This window comes from Cetorhinus maximus, chromosome 22 (assembly GCF_964194155.1).
Source record: "Cetorhinus maximus chromosome 22, sCetMax3.hap1.1, whole genome shotgun sequence".
Taxonomy (NCBI): domain Eukaryota; kingdom Metazoa; phylum Chordata; class Chondrichthyes; order Lamniformes; family Cetorhinidae; genus Cetorhinus; species Cetorhinus maximus.
This window is the reverse complement of record NC_135900.1, coordinates 15,908,847-15,927,002: the sequence shown is the minus strand read 5'-3', so window position 1 is coordinate 15,927,002 and position 18,156 is coordinate 15,908,847. Positions and strand designations below refer to the sequence as shown.

The following is an 18,156-nucleotide window of genomic DNA, read 5'->3' as shown; positions in this document are numbered from 1 at the left end:
TAGGCCATCTGGCCCTTCAATCCTGTTCCATCATTCAATAAGATCATGGCCTTTCTTTCACCGCAACACCACCTTCTTGCACTATCCCTATATTCCTCAATTCCCTTAGTACCCAAAAATCTATTGACCTCTGTCTTGAATACATTCATTGAGCATTCACATCTCTCTGGGATAGAGAATTCCATAACCCTTTGAAGGAAGGTATTTCTCCTCACCTAAGTTCTAACTGTCCAATCTCTTCTGAAACTGTGACCACGTATTCTAGATTTCCCAGCCTGGGGAAACATTTTTTCAGCATCTACCCTGCTAAGCCTATTAAGAATTTTAAATGTTTCAATTAGATCACCATTCATTCTTCTAAACTCCAGGGAATATAGGCCTAGTCTACTCAATCTCTCCTCATACGATAATCCCCTCACCACTTCTTTAGTTAAGGAGACAAAGGTTGTACACACAGTACTCCAGATATGGCCTTACCAATGCCCTGTATATTTGGAGGAAGACTTCATCTTTTCCTTCAATCCCTTTGTACCAGAACGTAACATACAATTTACCTAATTGCTTGCTGCACCTGCGTTCAAGGACAAGCTGGTGCCTTCGAATGTAAACATTTCCCAGTCTCTTATTTTATTTTAAAAATTTTCCAACCAAAGCAGTAAACTTCCCACTTCCCACATTGTATTCTATCTGCTATGTTCTTGCCCTCCCTCACCCAGCCTATCAGCACCTCCGTGCAGCCTCGTTGCATCCTCAATATTTACTTTTCCATCTAAATTTATAAAATCAGCAAATTTGGATACGTTACACTCAATCCCCTTATCTAAGTTATTAATACCTCTTATCTAAGTCATTAATAAAAACTGTAAACAGCTGAGGCCCAAGTACTAGTCCTTCAAGTACCTTGCTAGCTACAGCCTGCCAACCTGAAATATCCTGTTTATTCCTATTCTGTCCATTAACCAATCTTCAATCCATGCTAATATATTACCTCAGTCAGCATTCCTTCTAATCGTTTTGCAGTACATAGCTTTTTAATTTCAGTGTGTGGGCCTTTCAAAGTTTTTGCAGTGCCGCGTATGAGTGATAACTTAGAAGGGCCGGCTTCTGCTCGGCCTTGCATGGGAATTTCCAGGTTGCCCAATCCCATGAGCAATCACTCCGTTTGCCCTCTACATCCTTTCTTATATTGTCAGGTTACATTTGCTACCTTCCAATGCTTGGGAACTGTTCCAGAATCTAAAATTTCAGGCAGATCAAAAACAATGCATGCGCCATCTCTGCAGCTACCTCCTTTAAAACCCTAGGTTACAAGTCATCAAGTTGAGGGGCTTTTTCACCACTTAAATCATTAATTTCTCCAACACCATTTCTTATACTGATTTAAGTTCCTCATTCCTGCTATACCCTTGGTTCCCCATTACGTTTGGAATGTTTTCTGAGCCTTACTGTAAGTATTCTTTTTAATGTCTCTGCCATTTCCATATTCCCTATTATAATTTCATCTGCCTCTGCCTCGATTGGATCAATTTGTTATGATCACTAATCCCTTTCTATTTACATACCTATAAAAACAGATTGTAAATATATGTGTCCCTTGCTGATCTACTCATTTTCTTCTCTTTCCTTATCGATTTCTTGGTCTGCTTTCGCTGAATTCTAACATCCTCCCAATCCTCAGACTTACTACTTTTTGACAAAATTTTAAGCCTCTTCCTTTAAACTAATACTATCTTTAACTCCTCTTGTTAGCCATAGTTGAACTGCTTTTTTTTCTGTAGGGACTGTGTATCTTAAAGGAATGTATATTTGTTGCAAATTGAGTTAATTGTTAAATGCTAAGTATTACTTGTCTACCGTCATAACTTTTAATGTAGTTTCTCAATCTACCTTACTCAACTTGCCCCTCGTACCTATGTAGTTTGCTTTGTTTAGAATTAAGACCCTAGTTTTGGACTTTAAGATCATTTTCAAATTCAATATAAAATTCTTTGGTTCTATGGTCACTCTTCCCTAGAACTCCCTTTACTACAAGGTTATTAAGCAAGCTTTTTCTTATTGCACAATATTGTGCTAGCTCCAAAATAGCCTGTTCCATAGTTAGCTCCTCAATGTATCGATCTAGAAAACTAGCACATACATTCCAAGAACTCATCCTCCACACTGCTACTGTAAATTCAGTTTGCCCAGTCTATAAGATAACTAAAATGGCCCATGATTACTGTATGACCCTTTCCCTCAGTACATGGGACTTTCAATTAACTAAATGTGAAGAGATTTGCAATGCACCAAAAATGAGCTTACTGACAGAAACTAAGTTAAAACATATCCATTTCTAGCACAGAAAATTGGATCCAAAATAAATTATTGCTGTAGCTTTTGGCACTGAAAAGGACCACAGGCTGAAAATGAAAGACTTCCTTGGTATTTAGCGCACACAAGAATAATTAAATATGAAGGGCTAATTATGAGCCTATTTTTAATGTTCAATTAGTTGTGCTTTTGTACTACAAAAATTTCTACGAGGATTGTGATTTTAAAAATGAATCAATTTATTTTGTGATTAAAAATTTTAATCCCAGGGAAGGAAGGCAGGAAGGGAAGAAAGGAGGAAACAGATATTTGAATTTCTATAATGCCTTTCACGGCCTAAAACAGTCCATAGTGCTTTACAGCCAATTAAATACTTTTGAAGTATAGCCACTGTTGATTTGTAGGAAATGCCAATTTGTGCAAATGAGATTATTAGTTTTAGCATGTTGGCTGAGGGATAAATGTCAGCCAGAACATCCATGAGAACTTGCTAAGTTTTTTACCCCCAAATAATGTCGTTAATTTATTTTATGTCACCCGAGATGGCAGATATGGCTTTTTTAACGTCACAATAAAACCGGATCATTCCTTCAATACTGTATTCTTTAGAAAGAGACTTGAGCCCACAGCCTTTTGACTCAGAGGAGAGTGCTGTACCACTTAGCTAAGGCTTACACCTTATTGTTGGTTTTAATTGCATATTTAATTGATAGGTCCTCTAAAAGGGGTTAATCATTACTATTAAGCTGATAGAGCAGAAAAAGAAAATAAGAAAGATGATGAATGTTTCTTGGAATACTCAAGGGCAGGCGCCAAGACCTTTGCCTCCATTTTACTGATATTCAATGACCAACGTTTTGTTTCTACCTCCCTCTTCTGCTAAAAGCTGCAAAGGCATCAAGCTGTTGTCAACAAAGAACGTGACTGTCTGCACCATGAGATTAGGTCAGTTGCCCCTAATGTAAATTAATATGTAATGCATTGAAAAAAAGGAAGCTCCTCAAAATGAATGTGGGACTACCAGAAGTTAACTGCAATTGACTAATAGTCCTATCAATAATTCCAACAACCAGTGCCCATTGTACAGATTTCCAATTCACAACAGCATTAGAAGAGAGTGTGCTAACATTAGTATTAGAACAGTGTGTACACACAAACATTAGAAAATTCAACAAGAAAAGATCACTGCCGACAAAGGTCATCCATCTAGTATCAACTCTCTTGTTAAACATCACCAGTCTTATGTCTCCGCTTCACAGCTTCGCAGATTTACCATAAATCTAGTAGTCATTGTTTCTAAATTTTCTTCCACCAATTTAAATTTGCCATCTTATCCTAATTTCACTGCTTAACTTGAAATAATATTTTAGGTTTCCATTATGTATACAATTCAGTGCACGGTGCATCGCTGCAAAGTCAGACTCAATCACTATCTTCTGGAATGCAACGTTAAAGCTTCTTTCAATTTTTTCTTAAAGCCTAGATCCCTTACAATTGGGACTAATCTTGGTGTTCTTCTCAGCACCCTCTCTAATGCATTTATGTGTGTTAGCTTTTCAGTTTTCAAACGTAGGTGGCCTGGGTTCAACTCCCTTATTGAGAGTTTGCTTAATCCATGTTTGCTGAGGAAAGTCAAAACTTATTAATGCCGTCTACAAGGTATTTAGAATTCACAAAACACCATTTTGTAACACCAATTCTATTTTTCACTAAATAATGGGAAAATAAAACCTCCGAACAGATTTGCCTCAGTTTGAGTCGCGGTTGATTCACGTTTAAATGCAACGTATGTCATTTTAAGTTCCTCTAATGAAACTTTTAAAATCCTCATTTCTTCTGTTTTCCCAATTCATCCCTCGTACTAGATTTTGATTTCACAAGCGCCAATCACCTTGGAGTATATCACTCAGGTAATTATTCTCCAGGAGGATCTGGGTAGCATTTATCAGTTGTTCAATTAATCAATCAATGTAGGCAAATCAAGCACAACCCTGTCCTTACCAGCTGTCCGTTTATATGTTTTTCAACGAACAACAGTATTCTAGATTGGAAACCCTAGCCTATAGATACAACCAACTCCTCAGCAGTAATGTGATTCAGATTCGCAAGGTTCAATTCACCTGCTGCTGCTTGGCCTTTGTAAATGTCAGCTGAATTTCTATAATCACAAAGTTTGAAAGAAAAAAACCATTTCAAGTCTTTCCTACCATTGCAAATGCTATAACAGCAGTATTACAATGAAGACAAGAGAATTACAAAGTCTAGAACAGTCTCTACATCTGCAAGGACATCTACAATAAAACTGCAGTTTCCAGCAGCAGTGTAAACTTTCCACATTAGTTTTAACAAAAGACAAGCTCTACGGGTTTTTGCAATAAGCAGCTTCATTTGTTGCAACTTGGATACAAGATGATTCGACTATAAATTTAAGCATTGTGTCTCCTGCCAATGCAAAATGGCCATCTGCACATGCACACTGGTCCGCGTAGACGTCACTCTGCTGCACCCAGCCTGCCCAAAAGACTTTAAATGCAAATACGTTTATTGATATGAAAACAAATATTGCTCTGGCCCTTCAATAACATATCCCACTTTGTTATGCAGTACAAGGGAGAAAAAGAGGGCAGAGTGAGAGACAGTGTGAATTAGGGCTGTGAGACGCAGGCAGTCAGACAAAGTATCGGTTCCAGCAAATATTGTAGTCTTGTATCAGAGACAAACAGTACTAATCTCACATTCGGACAGTGCCAGTGGGTGATTAAAAAGTCCTATATTTAACCTCTCTTGTCTGTTGTAATCTCTGCAGATTTCATAGAAATGGAATAGAATTGGAAATGTTGAGTCTGTAAAACAGTAAACATGGTAGAGAAACTCTAGAACGGTGCACGTGCGGCATTGGCAGCAAATGCAGCCAAAATTATGACACAAAAATGTGAAGCAGAGTGCCATTACTGTGTGAGGTCACCCAAAATGCAGTTGGAGAGAAATATCAGTGTTGACATGTTAACTTCTAGTGATGCCAAAGCAGTGAACAGGGTTACCAAGGTAATTTAAAATGTAAGCATTAGCATTTAAAAATCAGGACTAAAAATGCAAAATATTAATTTGACTGAATCCACTTTATCTGGAGTAATGAAGATGAATGGTTTTTGACTTTAATATTGAAAGGGGCCACATTGAAAGATGAAAGACGCTTCTGGCATTTCACCACAAAAGATCAGTGCAATACCAATTACTTCAATGAAAAAGTTGTTCTACAAATGTTTGTGTTACCTAGCAGCACAGACAGTATACACAAATAAACTGATTTTTTACACAGAAGCAAATCACTGTGGAAGATCTTTTTTATATAGCAGTGAATCTGCTAGCCCCAGAGGACACAGTTGTGAAATCACTGGGCTCCATGAACCAGCTGTTGTCTCTGGCTGCAACTCACATTGGACACTGTTGCTCCATGCTGGAACTAAATTCTGTATTCCAAATGGGAATTTCTGGTCTTATGATAAATCAGAAATTCTTACTTGCAGCAGAGTGCCCAATCTGAAAAGGTGCAGTATCAGAAGGTGCTGTGCCCATAAACAACAGCAGGTCACTAAGAAGGTAAAGTGCCTGTGAACTTTGTGGTGACAGAGTGATTAAACTTGAGGGAAAGTATCCCAGTAAACTAACAGCAGAAAGGAGAAAAAGAGCGGAGATAAATGTGAGGGGAAGAGAAGAGAGGTGAGGGAAAAGTGTGCATCTTTGGGAACAGAGCTGTGAGGGTTGGAGGGAGAGAGCTTAGTTGTGAAATGGTGGAGTGTCTTTGAAGAGGAATGGACATTAAGGTAGCTTTTGTGGACATGGGGGAGTGAACCTGAATGGGAAAAATATCTCCCTGAAGGAAGCTAATTGTTGAGATGGGTTTGGGTATGGTAGTCTATTGAATGCAGAAAAACCCAACTATTGTAGATTCTTAAACTAACAAGTTATTAGGACAAAATCAACCATGAAGTTGGAAAAAAAATTATGTAAAACTTAAACTTTTTCGAAGCGAGCAGTCCCATCTCCTAAAACTGTGCCATTAATGGACACCTGCAGTTTACAGTTGAATCAGCATTTTCAAGAATGTGCACAATTCTAATTTTGCTGCCTCATGTGATCAGGCAATTAAAAGAACAGCCTATATATGCTTTTCATAACACAAGCAACACAAACAATTGCAATGGTGAGCCTTGGGTTAAAGAACGAAAATTAGCTGTTTATTTTGGGATAGCGGGGAGGAAGAAACACATACTTTAATTAGCATTCAAAAGCCTACTGGAAATTAATTAAATACAACTGCTTTGTGGCCTGAATTTTTCCTGCGTCTGGCGGGCTTGGTGGGAGCGGTCACGGAGCCAAACGTGATTGGCTCCATGCCGCCATTTTGCGTGGGCAGGGCAATTAAGGCCCGCCCAGCATAAGACGCGAGCAGTAGCGCTCAGCGCTACTTGTGCAGGCGGTTGTGGGAGAGAGGAGAGGGAGGGTCAGGGCCAGCGCTCTTTCGCGTACATGCGAATCAATCACTTCAATCTCCAAGGCACGGAACTGCCTCAAGAAGATTGAAGCGCTTTTGAAATAAATAAATGCATTGAAAATTTAATTAACCATGTCCCCTCATGTGACTGTGTCACTTGAGATGGGACATGTTTTTATATTTCAGAAATCTTTTAAAATTTAATTCATAAAAGCTTTAGGTACCCTCGACCCGCCCGTGAATGAGGTTTCCTAAAAAACATGAAAGCCACTTGACCTTTTCACCTGCCCGCCAGCCTTAAGGTTGGATGGACAGCGTAAACAATGACACTACTTAATTTGTTAATGGCCTTAATAGGCCTATCAGTTATCGGCGGGCACGCAGCCGACTCCGGCGCACGCCCGTCAAACATCGCGAGACAACGCAATGACGTCAGGACGTATCATTTTACGCGCTGGTGTGTCAGGCTAGCCCCCGCACACCAACTGAAAAATCCTGGCCTGTAAGTTTTTTCTATTTCTAACTTGCATTGCATCAGTCAAAATAGTTTATACATCTCAACATTTTTCTGCTTGCATAAAACAAAAACCTAGTCTTGTATTTCAAGAATAAAAGAAAACTGTCTGGAAAAAGGGTGCAACATGAGGGGCAACTTTAAAAATAAATTTTTGATGGGCTATTTCAATATTGGTTCGCTTTGTATAATTCTCAGCAATTTTACTTTAATTTGCTCTGCAAGCTGTGCGTGGATGCTTTATACTCCCTGTTTACAAAACTGAAAATAAATAAAAGTTTAAATTAATTTACGATCAAGTTCAGGAGACACCAAATTTGGTCCATGTACATGCAGACATGTGTACAACAGCTAATAAGGGTGGACACCTTTAAAACTAAACTTGGATGGTTCAAGACTCACAGTAGATCTTTGATGTGGTGGTTTATGGATTGGTTTGATTAGTCTCTGACCTTCTTTGCTTTCTGAAGATTTCTGCTGTGTGGTGGCCTCTGGCAAAGCCAATTCCTTGAACATGAGAAGATAAATATGTTAAATTCACCTTGTCAATCAGTTGGCTTTTTACAACAATCCTGAATTTTCATGGCCGTATTTTCTGGTGCAAGCCCACTATTTATCAGATTCGTCGAATTCAACTTCTCAATGTGCTCTGCTGGGATCTGAATTCAAACTTCCGTGTTGCCAGCCCAATACTGTTCCCACGAGGCTGTTGCACAATTCTGCGTCTTCTGCCATACACAGAACTATATTTATCTTTTTGTAATTTTGTTTCAACCAACCTACCTTGTATGCTCCTGTACGATTCCATAAACAAAAAATCATTTTCACCATTATAACTAAAGGCTTGACCAATATACATCAACCTCCCAATCTGCCAACTTGGGAATTCAAAGTGAATTAGCCCACTATGCTCAAATAACAATCTTTCCTTTACATGTTTCTAATGAATTTGATGCATTATTATAATTTTCACCAGTCAACATTTTATATTTATATAGCACCTATAACATAATAAACTGTCCCATTGTAAAACAAAATATGATATCAAGCCACATAAGGAGATATTAGGTCAGATGACCAAAGCCTTGGTCAAAGAGGTAGGTTTGAAGTTGAAGGGGTTTTTATCTGCTCATTATGTTTAGCTTTTCTCCTCCATGTCCAGCCATTTCGAATTGAGCATCCTATTTCCCTTCTGATGAAACAGCTTTAACCTTATACTGCTGCCTGTGCTCATCCACATACACTCCCCAGGGCAGTTACCTTAAAATATAATGATAAAATTGGCAAAAATGATCCTTTTCTTATAAATAAAACTGGATTTTATTTAAATAAAATTTTATTTATATTTATAAAACTGGTGGGGCAGAAGTAGGCGTGTCTTCTGCTTCTGCCCAGTCCCGTGGCCCCACAATGATTTAGCATCAATTACCTTGAGGTGAGACTTGCGCTTCTGTCTGGGGAGAAAGTCCAATCAGATAGCTGGCAGCTCTTTGGTCTCAGCAGTATCATGGTGAGCGGTGGTCACTGCTGGGATCGCCAGCAACGATTGCTGCTGGAACCAGATGCCAGGTCTAGGGGCGAGGCTGCCAGGCCCCAGCAAGGGGTCAGGGGAGGGAGGGGGAAAATCGGGGACCTGGGAGCCCAGGTGGATAGGGCAGGGGAAAGGCAGGGTTGTTTGAAGCATGGAGGGGAGTTCCAATTGAAATAGGGGTCTCGTAAAGGAGGCAACTCACCCCTTTACCACCTGAGGCCCAAGTAGTGCTACTTGGTGGGTTTTCGACCCATCACTAGCCTCAGCCCACCACCTGTGAAATAGCAGCAGAGGCTATTAATTGACCATTTAAGGACCTCATTTGGCACAATGACAGGCAGGCCACCTGGTGCCTCCCCTGCTGCTGACAAAAATTTCATCAGGGTGGTGGCAGTGACAGCCAGTAGGTGCTGGGAAGTGGCATTTTACAACACCACTCCCATCCCGCCCCCGTAACCACCCGCTTGCAAACCCAACTGGGAACGTGAAATTCTGCCTACAAGTTCTAGAGTTTTAAATATGGCCAATAGATTTTTAAGGTCGTTATTCTTTGCTCCTTATTTTACATTAACAGGTGCTGGCTCCAAAATGCTCTTACTAAATGAGTTTGTTCTCCCATGTAATCTTTACACAAGGCAACTGAATATTTTCATATTTACCTTGTTTATTTTTTCAAGTTCAGTTAAAGCTTGCTTGTTTCCTGGTTCCAGCAACAGTACCATTTCAAAATCTAACACAAAAGGATAAAGAAAAACCAAAAAGAAAACTGTTAAAATTACTGATGTCCAATAAAGTCGAAGGCATAACTTCGTTTTTGTTCGTTCGTTCAGGCCAGCATACATATAAATCAGATAAAAGCAAACAACCGCGGATGCTGGAAATATGAAACAAAAACAAAAATACCTGGAAAAACTCAGCAGGTATGGCAGCATCTGTGGAGAGGAACACAGTTAACGTTTCGAGTCCGTATGACTCTTCAACAGAACTAAGGAAAAATAGAAAAGAGGTGAAATATAAGCTGGCTTAAGCGGGGGGGGGGGGGACAGGTAGAGCTCGATAGAGGGACAGTGTTAGGTGGAGACTGCCAAAAGATGTCATAGACAAAAGGACAAAGAGGTGTTGAAGGTGGTGATATTATCTAAGGAATGTGATAATGGAGACATTAAGGGTAGAAAGCAGGATGAGCAAGAGACAGATAGCCCTCGTGGGGGTGGGGTGGGGGGAAGGGATCGAAATAGGCTAAAAGGTAGAGATAAAACAATGGGTGGAAATACATTTAAAAATAATGGAAATAGGTGGGAAAAGAAAAATCTATATAAATTATTGGAAAAACGGGGGATCGGAAAGGGGGTGGGGATGGGGGAGAGAATTCATGATCTAAAATTGTTGAACTCAATATTCGGTCCATAGGCTGTAAAGTGCCTAGTCGGAAGATGAGGTGCTGTTCCTCCAGTTTGCATTGAGCTTCACTGGAACAATGCAGCAGGCCAAGGACGGACATGTGGGCATGAGAGCAGGGTGGAGTGTTGAAATGGCAAGCGACAGGGAGGTCTGGGTCATGCTTGCAGACAGACCGAAGGTGTTCCGCAAAGTGGTCACCCAGTCTGCGTTTGGTCTCTCCAATGTAGAGGAAACCGCATTAGGAGCAGCGAATGCAGTAGACTAAATTGAGGGAAGTGCAAGTGAAATGCCGCTTCACTTGAAAGGAGTATTTGGGCCCTTGGACGGTGAGGAGAGGGGAAGTAAAGGGGCAGGTGTTGCACCTTCTGCGGTTGCATGGGAAGGTGCCATGGGAGGGGGTTGAGATGTAGGGGGTGATGAGGAGTGGACCAGGGTGTCCCAGAGGGAACGATCCCTATGGAATGCCGCCGGGGGCGGTGGGGGTGGGGGGGGGGGGGGGTGAAGGGAAGATGTGTTTGGTGGTGGCATCATACTGGAGTTGGCGGAAATGGCGGAGGATGATCCTTTGAATGCGGAGGCTGGTGGGGTGATAAGTGAGGACAGGAGGGACCCTGTCATGGTTCTGGGAGGGAGAGGCAGGTGTGAGGGCGGATTCCTTGTTCCAGTCCTACCTTAGTTCCTGCTGAAGAGTCATACGGACTCGAAATGTTAACTGTGTTCCTCTCCGCAGATGCTGTCAGACCTGCTGAGTTTTTCCAGGTACGTATAAATCACTTGGCTAATGGTAATTAGCCATAGTCTACAAAGGACCATGAACATCTTCCTCCATCAGAGAGAAACAATTGGTTATATAGATTGAGGGGCGCCACTCCGTAAGCCTGGGGCAAGTCGAGGAGGCAGACCTCCGTGAACTACCACAGCCGGTACAGGGATTCAATATCATTCTGCACGACAGGCGATTCACCTAGACTGCTGAGCTCCCATCATTCACAGACAAACATTTGGCCCAAAATTAGTGAACAGAATAAATGAAGCAAAACATTACCTAAAATAGTTACTAAACTTACATGAAACATTGCTTCAGACTAGAATAACAAAAACAAAGTCATTAAAAACTTAAGAATAACAGTGAACACCACTTTATACTTCAATCATTGGTCTGAGTATAATATACAATGTTCATAAAATATGGGGCATAGAACCAAGATATAATCTTTCTTATTAGAAGTGCAAAACAATTATTCGCCTGAATGATTTACCATGCATTTACAATTATAAGCTGATTGTCTCAGATTATTTCATTATGTGCTCAAATAGTTTAAAAGGAATACATTTACAGAAAAAGGTATGAATGCTCGTGAAGAGCCAAGGGGGCATCCAACTCTTCAAAATGTAATCAGCATTTAGGCTTTGGTATGATGAGCTCTGTGCATGTGTCATTCCACATACATATCAGTCTACTTAGACTACATTTGACAGCTGTGTTAGCAGGGAAGTACACAAAAGCCTCTGCCAGCCTCATTACTCTCAAAATTATACCAATTTGAGGAACAGGTGCAGTATAACAATATTCATTTTAGAGCACTTCTCCTCCTCCGAGTATTATCTCCCAACCCCCTCGCCCCAATCCCACCAGCCTTCAATATAAACTAAAACCAATCCCTTGACTACCTGCTGTTTTTGTTCAAGATGTAAAGTTACAAATGCCACACTATTTTCTCCAACAATGATTTTTTTTAAAAATTCTGTTCTGCACACTTTGTACCAATCTCACCTTCTTTCGCTTCCTTCATCTTTCCTAGGCACATTCGGGCAGTTCCCCTTCGTGCAAATGCTTTGGAATAAGTATTATCCAACGAGATTGCCTGGCTACAATCAGCTTCTGCCTCTGCAAACCTGAAATATTTATAACTGGCTCAGAACTGTCATGAACAATTGGCTCTGAGAACATACGGCTTTCATTAACATTACATTAGGAACATACAACATATGCCAAGGTATTCAATTTCAGCATATTTCATTTCCATATTCTGTAAGTTTATAGTCTTGATCACTTTGCAATGACCCATGTGCTTTGGGGAAAATCTGTAATTTCTTTCAGGGAGGTCCCTTTAAAGGCCAAAATGAAATTGGGATAATTTTGTCTTGGGGTAGTAATTAGTTTTCCTGGGGATGAGGTCAATAGACTTCTGAGAAATGCTCATGTGACCCAAAGTTGCCATTGGGATGAAAGTCAAAATGCAAAGGGTAAACACACAGCTAACTGCAGATCGAATTACCTACAGTTCAGAACAGATCCTGGTGAAAAGCAGAGAGAAAACTCAGACAAGAAAAGGGACTGTGTTACGGTATGTTTTATACAGTTGGAACACACAGTGAGCTTAATACAGAGAAAGCAAGGATTGTGGACGGGCCAAAATCCCCACTGCTATCATCACAATTTTGCCAGTGCCAACTAGACATTTCAGAAGTCGGAGAAAGGGGTCTCTGGAGATTCTGTGCCACCAAGACTGTCGTGAGCCTAGCTAAGGAGGTTCTGCAGGAGTATACTGTTTGGGTGTCAACTTCGGATGGAACACAGCTGCCAGTGAAAGTGACTCGCTGAAGGGGCAAATCCATTGAGTGGGAAGTGAGAAATCCTACATACCGGAGATGAAGTAAAAAAAGACTGTTGAGATTGCACATGGTGCCACATTTGTGCTTGTAACCATATTTGGCATATCTTTGTTATAATAACTATTTAAAGTGAAATTTACCTTTTGATTTAAGTATCATTGCCTGTTAATTAATGTTTGAATTATGTTGATTTTTATTTGATTGTTACAGTAAAAGTTTTAAGTGAAATTCTATCCATCGGTATTCTTTCTGTTGGCACCATGGCGTTTCCTTTCTTTTAAAATGTTGATGGTTTCTATAGGGATTGAGACAGCTTGCTAAGGCACAATTTATTGGCATGTTTTATGAAGTTGGAAATATAATCACAATAGAATTAAAACTACAATAGAATTCAAACAATAACCTAGTAACCATCATGGTCCCACACGCTTGGCTTCGAACTATGGGTAGCAGTTAACACAGTTATCAGAGAGCCCCACATTCCCTCCTTTCGGAAACTAAGTGCCCATCAGGTATTTAAGTAGACAACGGTGGCCTTCCAGGGGTCAAGGAGCTGCGGGGGCAGAAATCCCACCTGCTGATTGCGCTGGTCAATCAGTGGCTGACAGCCACATTGGTGGAATTGGCAGCTGCCAGTAATGCTCCTCCCAAAGGCCCAAGATCGCTGAGGGACCCCAGGCCAAAAGGGGTCAACCAGCAGGTATGGGGAGGGAGTGGGGGAGAAGAGTGAGGAGAAGGGGGTGGTGGGAAGGGGTTCAGCAGCAAGAGTAGGGGTTGGCTCTCAGTGGGCCACCGCCTCGGCACAAGCAAACCTGACAGGCTTTTGCTTTTCAGGTTTGCCCCACGGTGAATTCCACGCCTGCCGACTGTGACTCCCCACCTCGCAACCAATTTAAGATTATCAGTCGGGCTCACAGTTTGGCTCAATTGTGTGCTAGAAGCTACATATATTCACGCCTTTGCAAACAGAAAGAACATGTCCACACATCGCGCCTTTTTCAACTAAACAAAAGCTTGGGGAACAGTCAATCCCTGGTTCGTACCCCATGGCAATGGCTTGACCACAGTTGACCTGCCTGGTTGAATTTAAACAAAAGCTGGTGCACTCTCCATCGCAGTGCCTCTGCCAACCAATTAGCACCCACTTCTCATGCAATACAAATTGTTGTTCCCTTTGAGATTTGGTATTCTTGTGAATCTGTCCTGATGAGTGCAAGATGAAAATCTTCAACAGTAAGTCTCATTTTTCAGCAATTATGTAAATTTTGGAATTCCAAATTAGAACAAGGGTTAATCAGGCACAGTTGAGGAGATAGAACTTATGTCAGTGCTGATTCAGACACACAACACTTAACACTGTTTCCTTTCCACATCCTCTTCCAAAACACTGACTCCAATTGCAACTTGTATTAAAAAAAATAGCTCAGGTGTTGTACTGACTTACATATACACCTGGTTAAAGAACTGTTAGTAAATAACCATTCAAAATTTGACAGTATCAGGTGTCAATAAACTATAATTTTACAATTTAGAAGAAAGCCTTTACCTAAATTGTTACCAACACCTCAGTTATATAATGCTATTGTACTTAGATGAAGGGCAACAGTTAATATAGGTGCATTTGGAAATGTCTTATGTTCAACTAAACATCGGTTATTTTAATAATAATGATTTCAGCTGTAATGAACATAATATGGGATATTAAATACTGAACATTTATATTGAAGTATTGAAGGATGTAATTTAATTAAAATTCATTTGATATATAATTAATTAAATTCAGTGATACATTGCACCTCCAAAACAAAACAAAAAACTTACTTTTCAAGTTTAATATAAGCCATGGCCCGGTTTGCTGGTAAAAGTGCATTGGTGCCATCTGCTGCCATCCCTCTGGTATAGCATTCAATTGCTTCTAAATACTTTCCTTCCTTAAAGTATTCATTGCCCTGTAATGAAAGCATTAAATTTAAAAGAAACTGAAAGCTATAAGATTTATAAGACCATTTTTTAAAACAGTGGGAATGGGCAGAATATACGTTAGATCAAACATTTGCATGATTTAAAAAAGAATTGTATAATAGTTGACACTTCCTAAGGATGCTGTTAAATGCTATAACTCTGCCCAGGCTTTCCCATAACTTCAACTGTCGCGACAGGGTCTATGGACACAATGAGGGTAGATTAGTGGAGCTGGATTACACTGTGCATTTATGATTTGTTTTATATTACTATCAGCCTGAAGCCAGCATAAATTATTTGATCTCTTTACCGGTATAGATTTAGCACTCATGAATCAATGTTTTCCAATGCAAATGAGAAAAGGATTTGAATTTATATAGCGCTTTTGCTGACCACCATACATCTCAAAGCACTTTACAGTGAATGAAGCACTTTTTGAAGTGCAGTTACTGTTGTAATGTAGGAAACTCAGCAGCCAATATGCACAGCGCAAGCGGCCACAAACAGCGCAAGCGGCCACAAACAGCGCAAACGCCCACAAACAGGAATGTGATAATGACCAGATAATCCGTTTTAGTGATGCTGATGGAGGGGTAAAAATTGGCCGGAACACCTGGGATAACTCCCTTGTTCATCTTCTAAATACAGCCATTGGATCTTTTACATCCACCTGAGCAGGCAGATGGGATCTCCGTTTAAAGTCTCATCTGAAGGACAGCAACTCCAACAGTGCAGTACTCTCTCAGTGTAGAACCAGAGGGTCAGCCTTTACTTATGTGCTCAAGTCCTGGAACGGGACTTGAGCACCTTGCGACTCAAGGAGGGTGTGCTGATCGACAGCTAACACTACACCAAACTTCAGCCAATGTCTGAAGGGGCAGTGCCCTAAAAGTTAACTGTTTGTCTCTCCACAGATGTTTCCCTGACCTGCTTAGCATGTCCAGCATTTTCTGTTTTTATTTCTGAGCTAGCTAATCTACATCAAAAATGTAGCAAAGCACAGTCATTATAGTGGCCTAACCAGTTAGCTCTAGCTGTATTTGTATGGCATTTTGAACCCTTTTAATTATAAGGCACAGACATACCAAGTCTTTCTCAAAAATTGCCTGCTGTTTCGCTTGTGTTCCAGTCAGTTTCTTTTCTTCGTTGGTATCCATTTCTTCATATTTGTTCGATTGACTCTGATCTTTACCACATTGCTCTGATGCTAGAGCCTGAGAAGAAAGACAAGTATATTTATCAATTAGCAGAAATTCACACATAAAACAATAAAAATACGACTATTCAAACTGGGACTGCCAACTCTAATTAAAATTATCATGAGGGAAGGAGAACAGTTGAGAAAACTGGGCTGGTGGCCTGTCAATGGTCATCACCCCTCCACTCATGGAATCACTCTGCAATTAAAAAGAAATTGTTTATATTACACAGGCATCAGTGACACTGAATACTCTGACATATATATGTATGTGTGTTCTTGGTTGCAACAAAGGAAAGATTCAATTGCCAATATCCATGAGAAAGTGTTTTTCTTCTGGAACGACTTGCAAGGCCACAGGTGACATTAAAAGCGAATCAAGTGGTATCAAACTGAAACCCTATGATGCAAGATGAGCTAATAGTGGCCGAATTGCCTTCCATGAAGGAAAATAGTGAGCTAATTTGTTTCATTTTGTACAAAATGTCATGCCAGTCCACAAATGGTCAGATTTATTGAATTGAATTTCACAGTTTGATTTGGAGGGATTGAACATGAACCCTGAGTTTTAAGTATTGTCATTACTGTTATATTAACATACCGTTCTAAACACATATGGATAAACTGCCAAGGGATGCACTTTGGACAATAAAGAGTGATTACTGGTGACCTTTACAACTCCATCTTATCATTGTACCTATAGCCCAATAACTTTGTTCAGTTTATTTTTTTTAAATTAGGACCTCAAGGACAGTTGGGACAACTTTAAAACATTTAAGTTCCCCAAGTGGGGAATGTTTAGTGGGCAAAAGCAGCACCCAGAGTAGTATTAAGCTGAAGAGACCAGGTCCTCAATTTTCAGCCTACGTCAAATTAGCTAATGTCAGCCTGGACAACAGCAGTAGTGTAGTGAAGTGATTTCAGTGTCCTAGGTCACAGAGAAAATAAAATGGACAAGGATCTCCAACTCACTAAACATCATTCAGCTTCCTTTTAAAAACTGTGCATGTGGATGACAGGTAATACTTAGGATTGGGCTCAGCTGACTCTTATATAAGTTGATCATGAAAAGCAAGTGTAAGAATGGGAAAGAAAAATAATGGGCCCAATAAATGAAGAAAAAATAACATCCATGTAGGCACTGTTGCATTCTGAGAACTGCAATACAGCGACATGCAGAGTGATGCAAATACATTAGTTTGGCCTCTTCAAGTATGCAACAAAACCAGGGGAATGCAGCAACTCGAGCACCCAGGTTTCAGCACCCACTGACACTCTGAACCTAATCATTAATGCTCATATAAAATCAGTATGCAACTCAAATTCTGATGAAAAGGTCACAGAAATGTTAATTCTGTTTTCTGTAATTCTCTCCACATTCTCTGATGCTGCCAGATCTGCTGAGTATTTCCAGCATTTTCTGTTCCTATTTCAGATTCTTAGGGTACTACATTCAGTCCATTTCCCCCACCCCATCATAATCCCTTTAAATAGCTGCAGTTTACCTACCCTTAAAGCAACTACTTATCAATTCACAGTCGTCTCGAGTTGCTACAGTTTTAAGCTTAAAAACAGAACTTCACTGTATGCTTTAAAATCCTCACATCAGGGCAACAGGTGACTTTTGCAAACATACCAACTAATCATTTTTGACAACTTTAACCTTCTTCAGTTTCGCAATGCTCACAAGAAAAACTCATTTAATTACAGGTTAACTACATTAATTTTTTTATAATGTACACAATAGAATGCCTTTCCAAAGTAGATAGATTGGGCAGAATTTTTTGTCCCATGGGTAGGCGCGCGCCCTTCCCAATCGGGAGCAAAACAGTGCGCGGTGACATCAGGCGAGCGTACCGGCACCATCACACACTCTCGCGATATTTCGGTTGGCGGGTGCACGAGTGTCAGCAGCGCGCCCTCCGACAATTAAGAGGCCTATTAAGGCTCTTAAGGAAGTAATTGAAAGGCTTTTTTCACTGCCCGTCCAAATAGGCCAAGCGGCCTTTACATTTTGTACGAAACCTCATCCATGGGCGGGGTGAGGTTTCCAACAGTAAATAAAAAAAAATTTAAAATTTAACATGTCCCTCTTCATGTGTCTGAGTCACGTGTGGGGATGCGTTGAT

At 40.4% G+C, this 18,156-nt stretch overlaps 1 protein-coding gene across 2 annotated transcripts in view; it reads right to left on the bottom strand.

Moving 5' to 3' along the window:
• rpap3 (RNA polymerase II associated protein 3) overlaps positions 1–18,156 on the bottom strand; it is a 57,027-nt gene that overhangs the window by 21,580 nt on the left and 17,291 nt on the right. For both annotated transcript variants that reach the window (XR_013580184.1, XM_078567846.1), the window contains exons 7-11: positions 15,915–16,043; positions 14,689–14,816; positions 12,026–12,147; positions 9,510–9,580; positions 7,722–7,826 (exon numbers count right to left, since the gene is read on the bottom strand). Coding sequence is in view for 1 of the 2 variants with exons in the window: in XM_078567846.1 (XP_078423972.1) it covers positions 7,722–7,826; positions 9,510–9,580; positions 12,026–12,147; positions 14,689–14,816; positions 15,915–16,043 (555 nt within the window). In the remaining variant the exon portion in view is untranslated. The remainder of the gene's footprint in view (positions 1–7,721; positions 7,827–9,509; positions 9,581–12,025; positions 12,148–14,688; positions 14,817–15,914; positions 16,044–18,156) is intronic.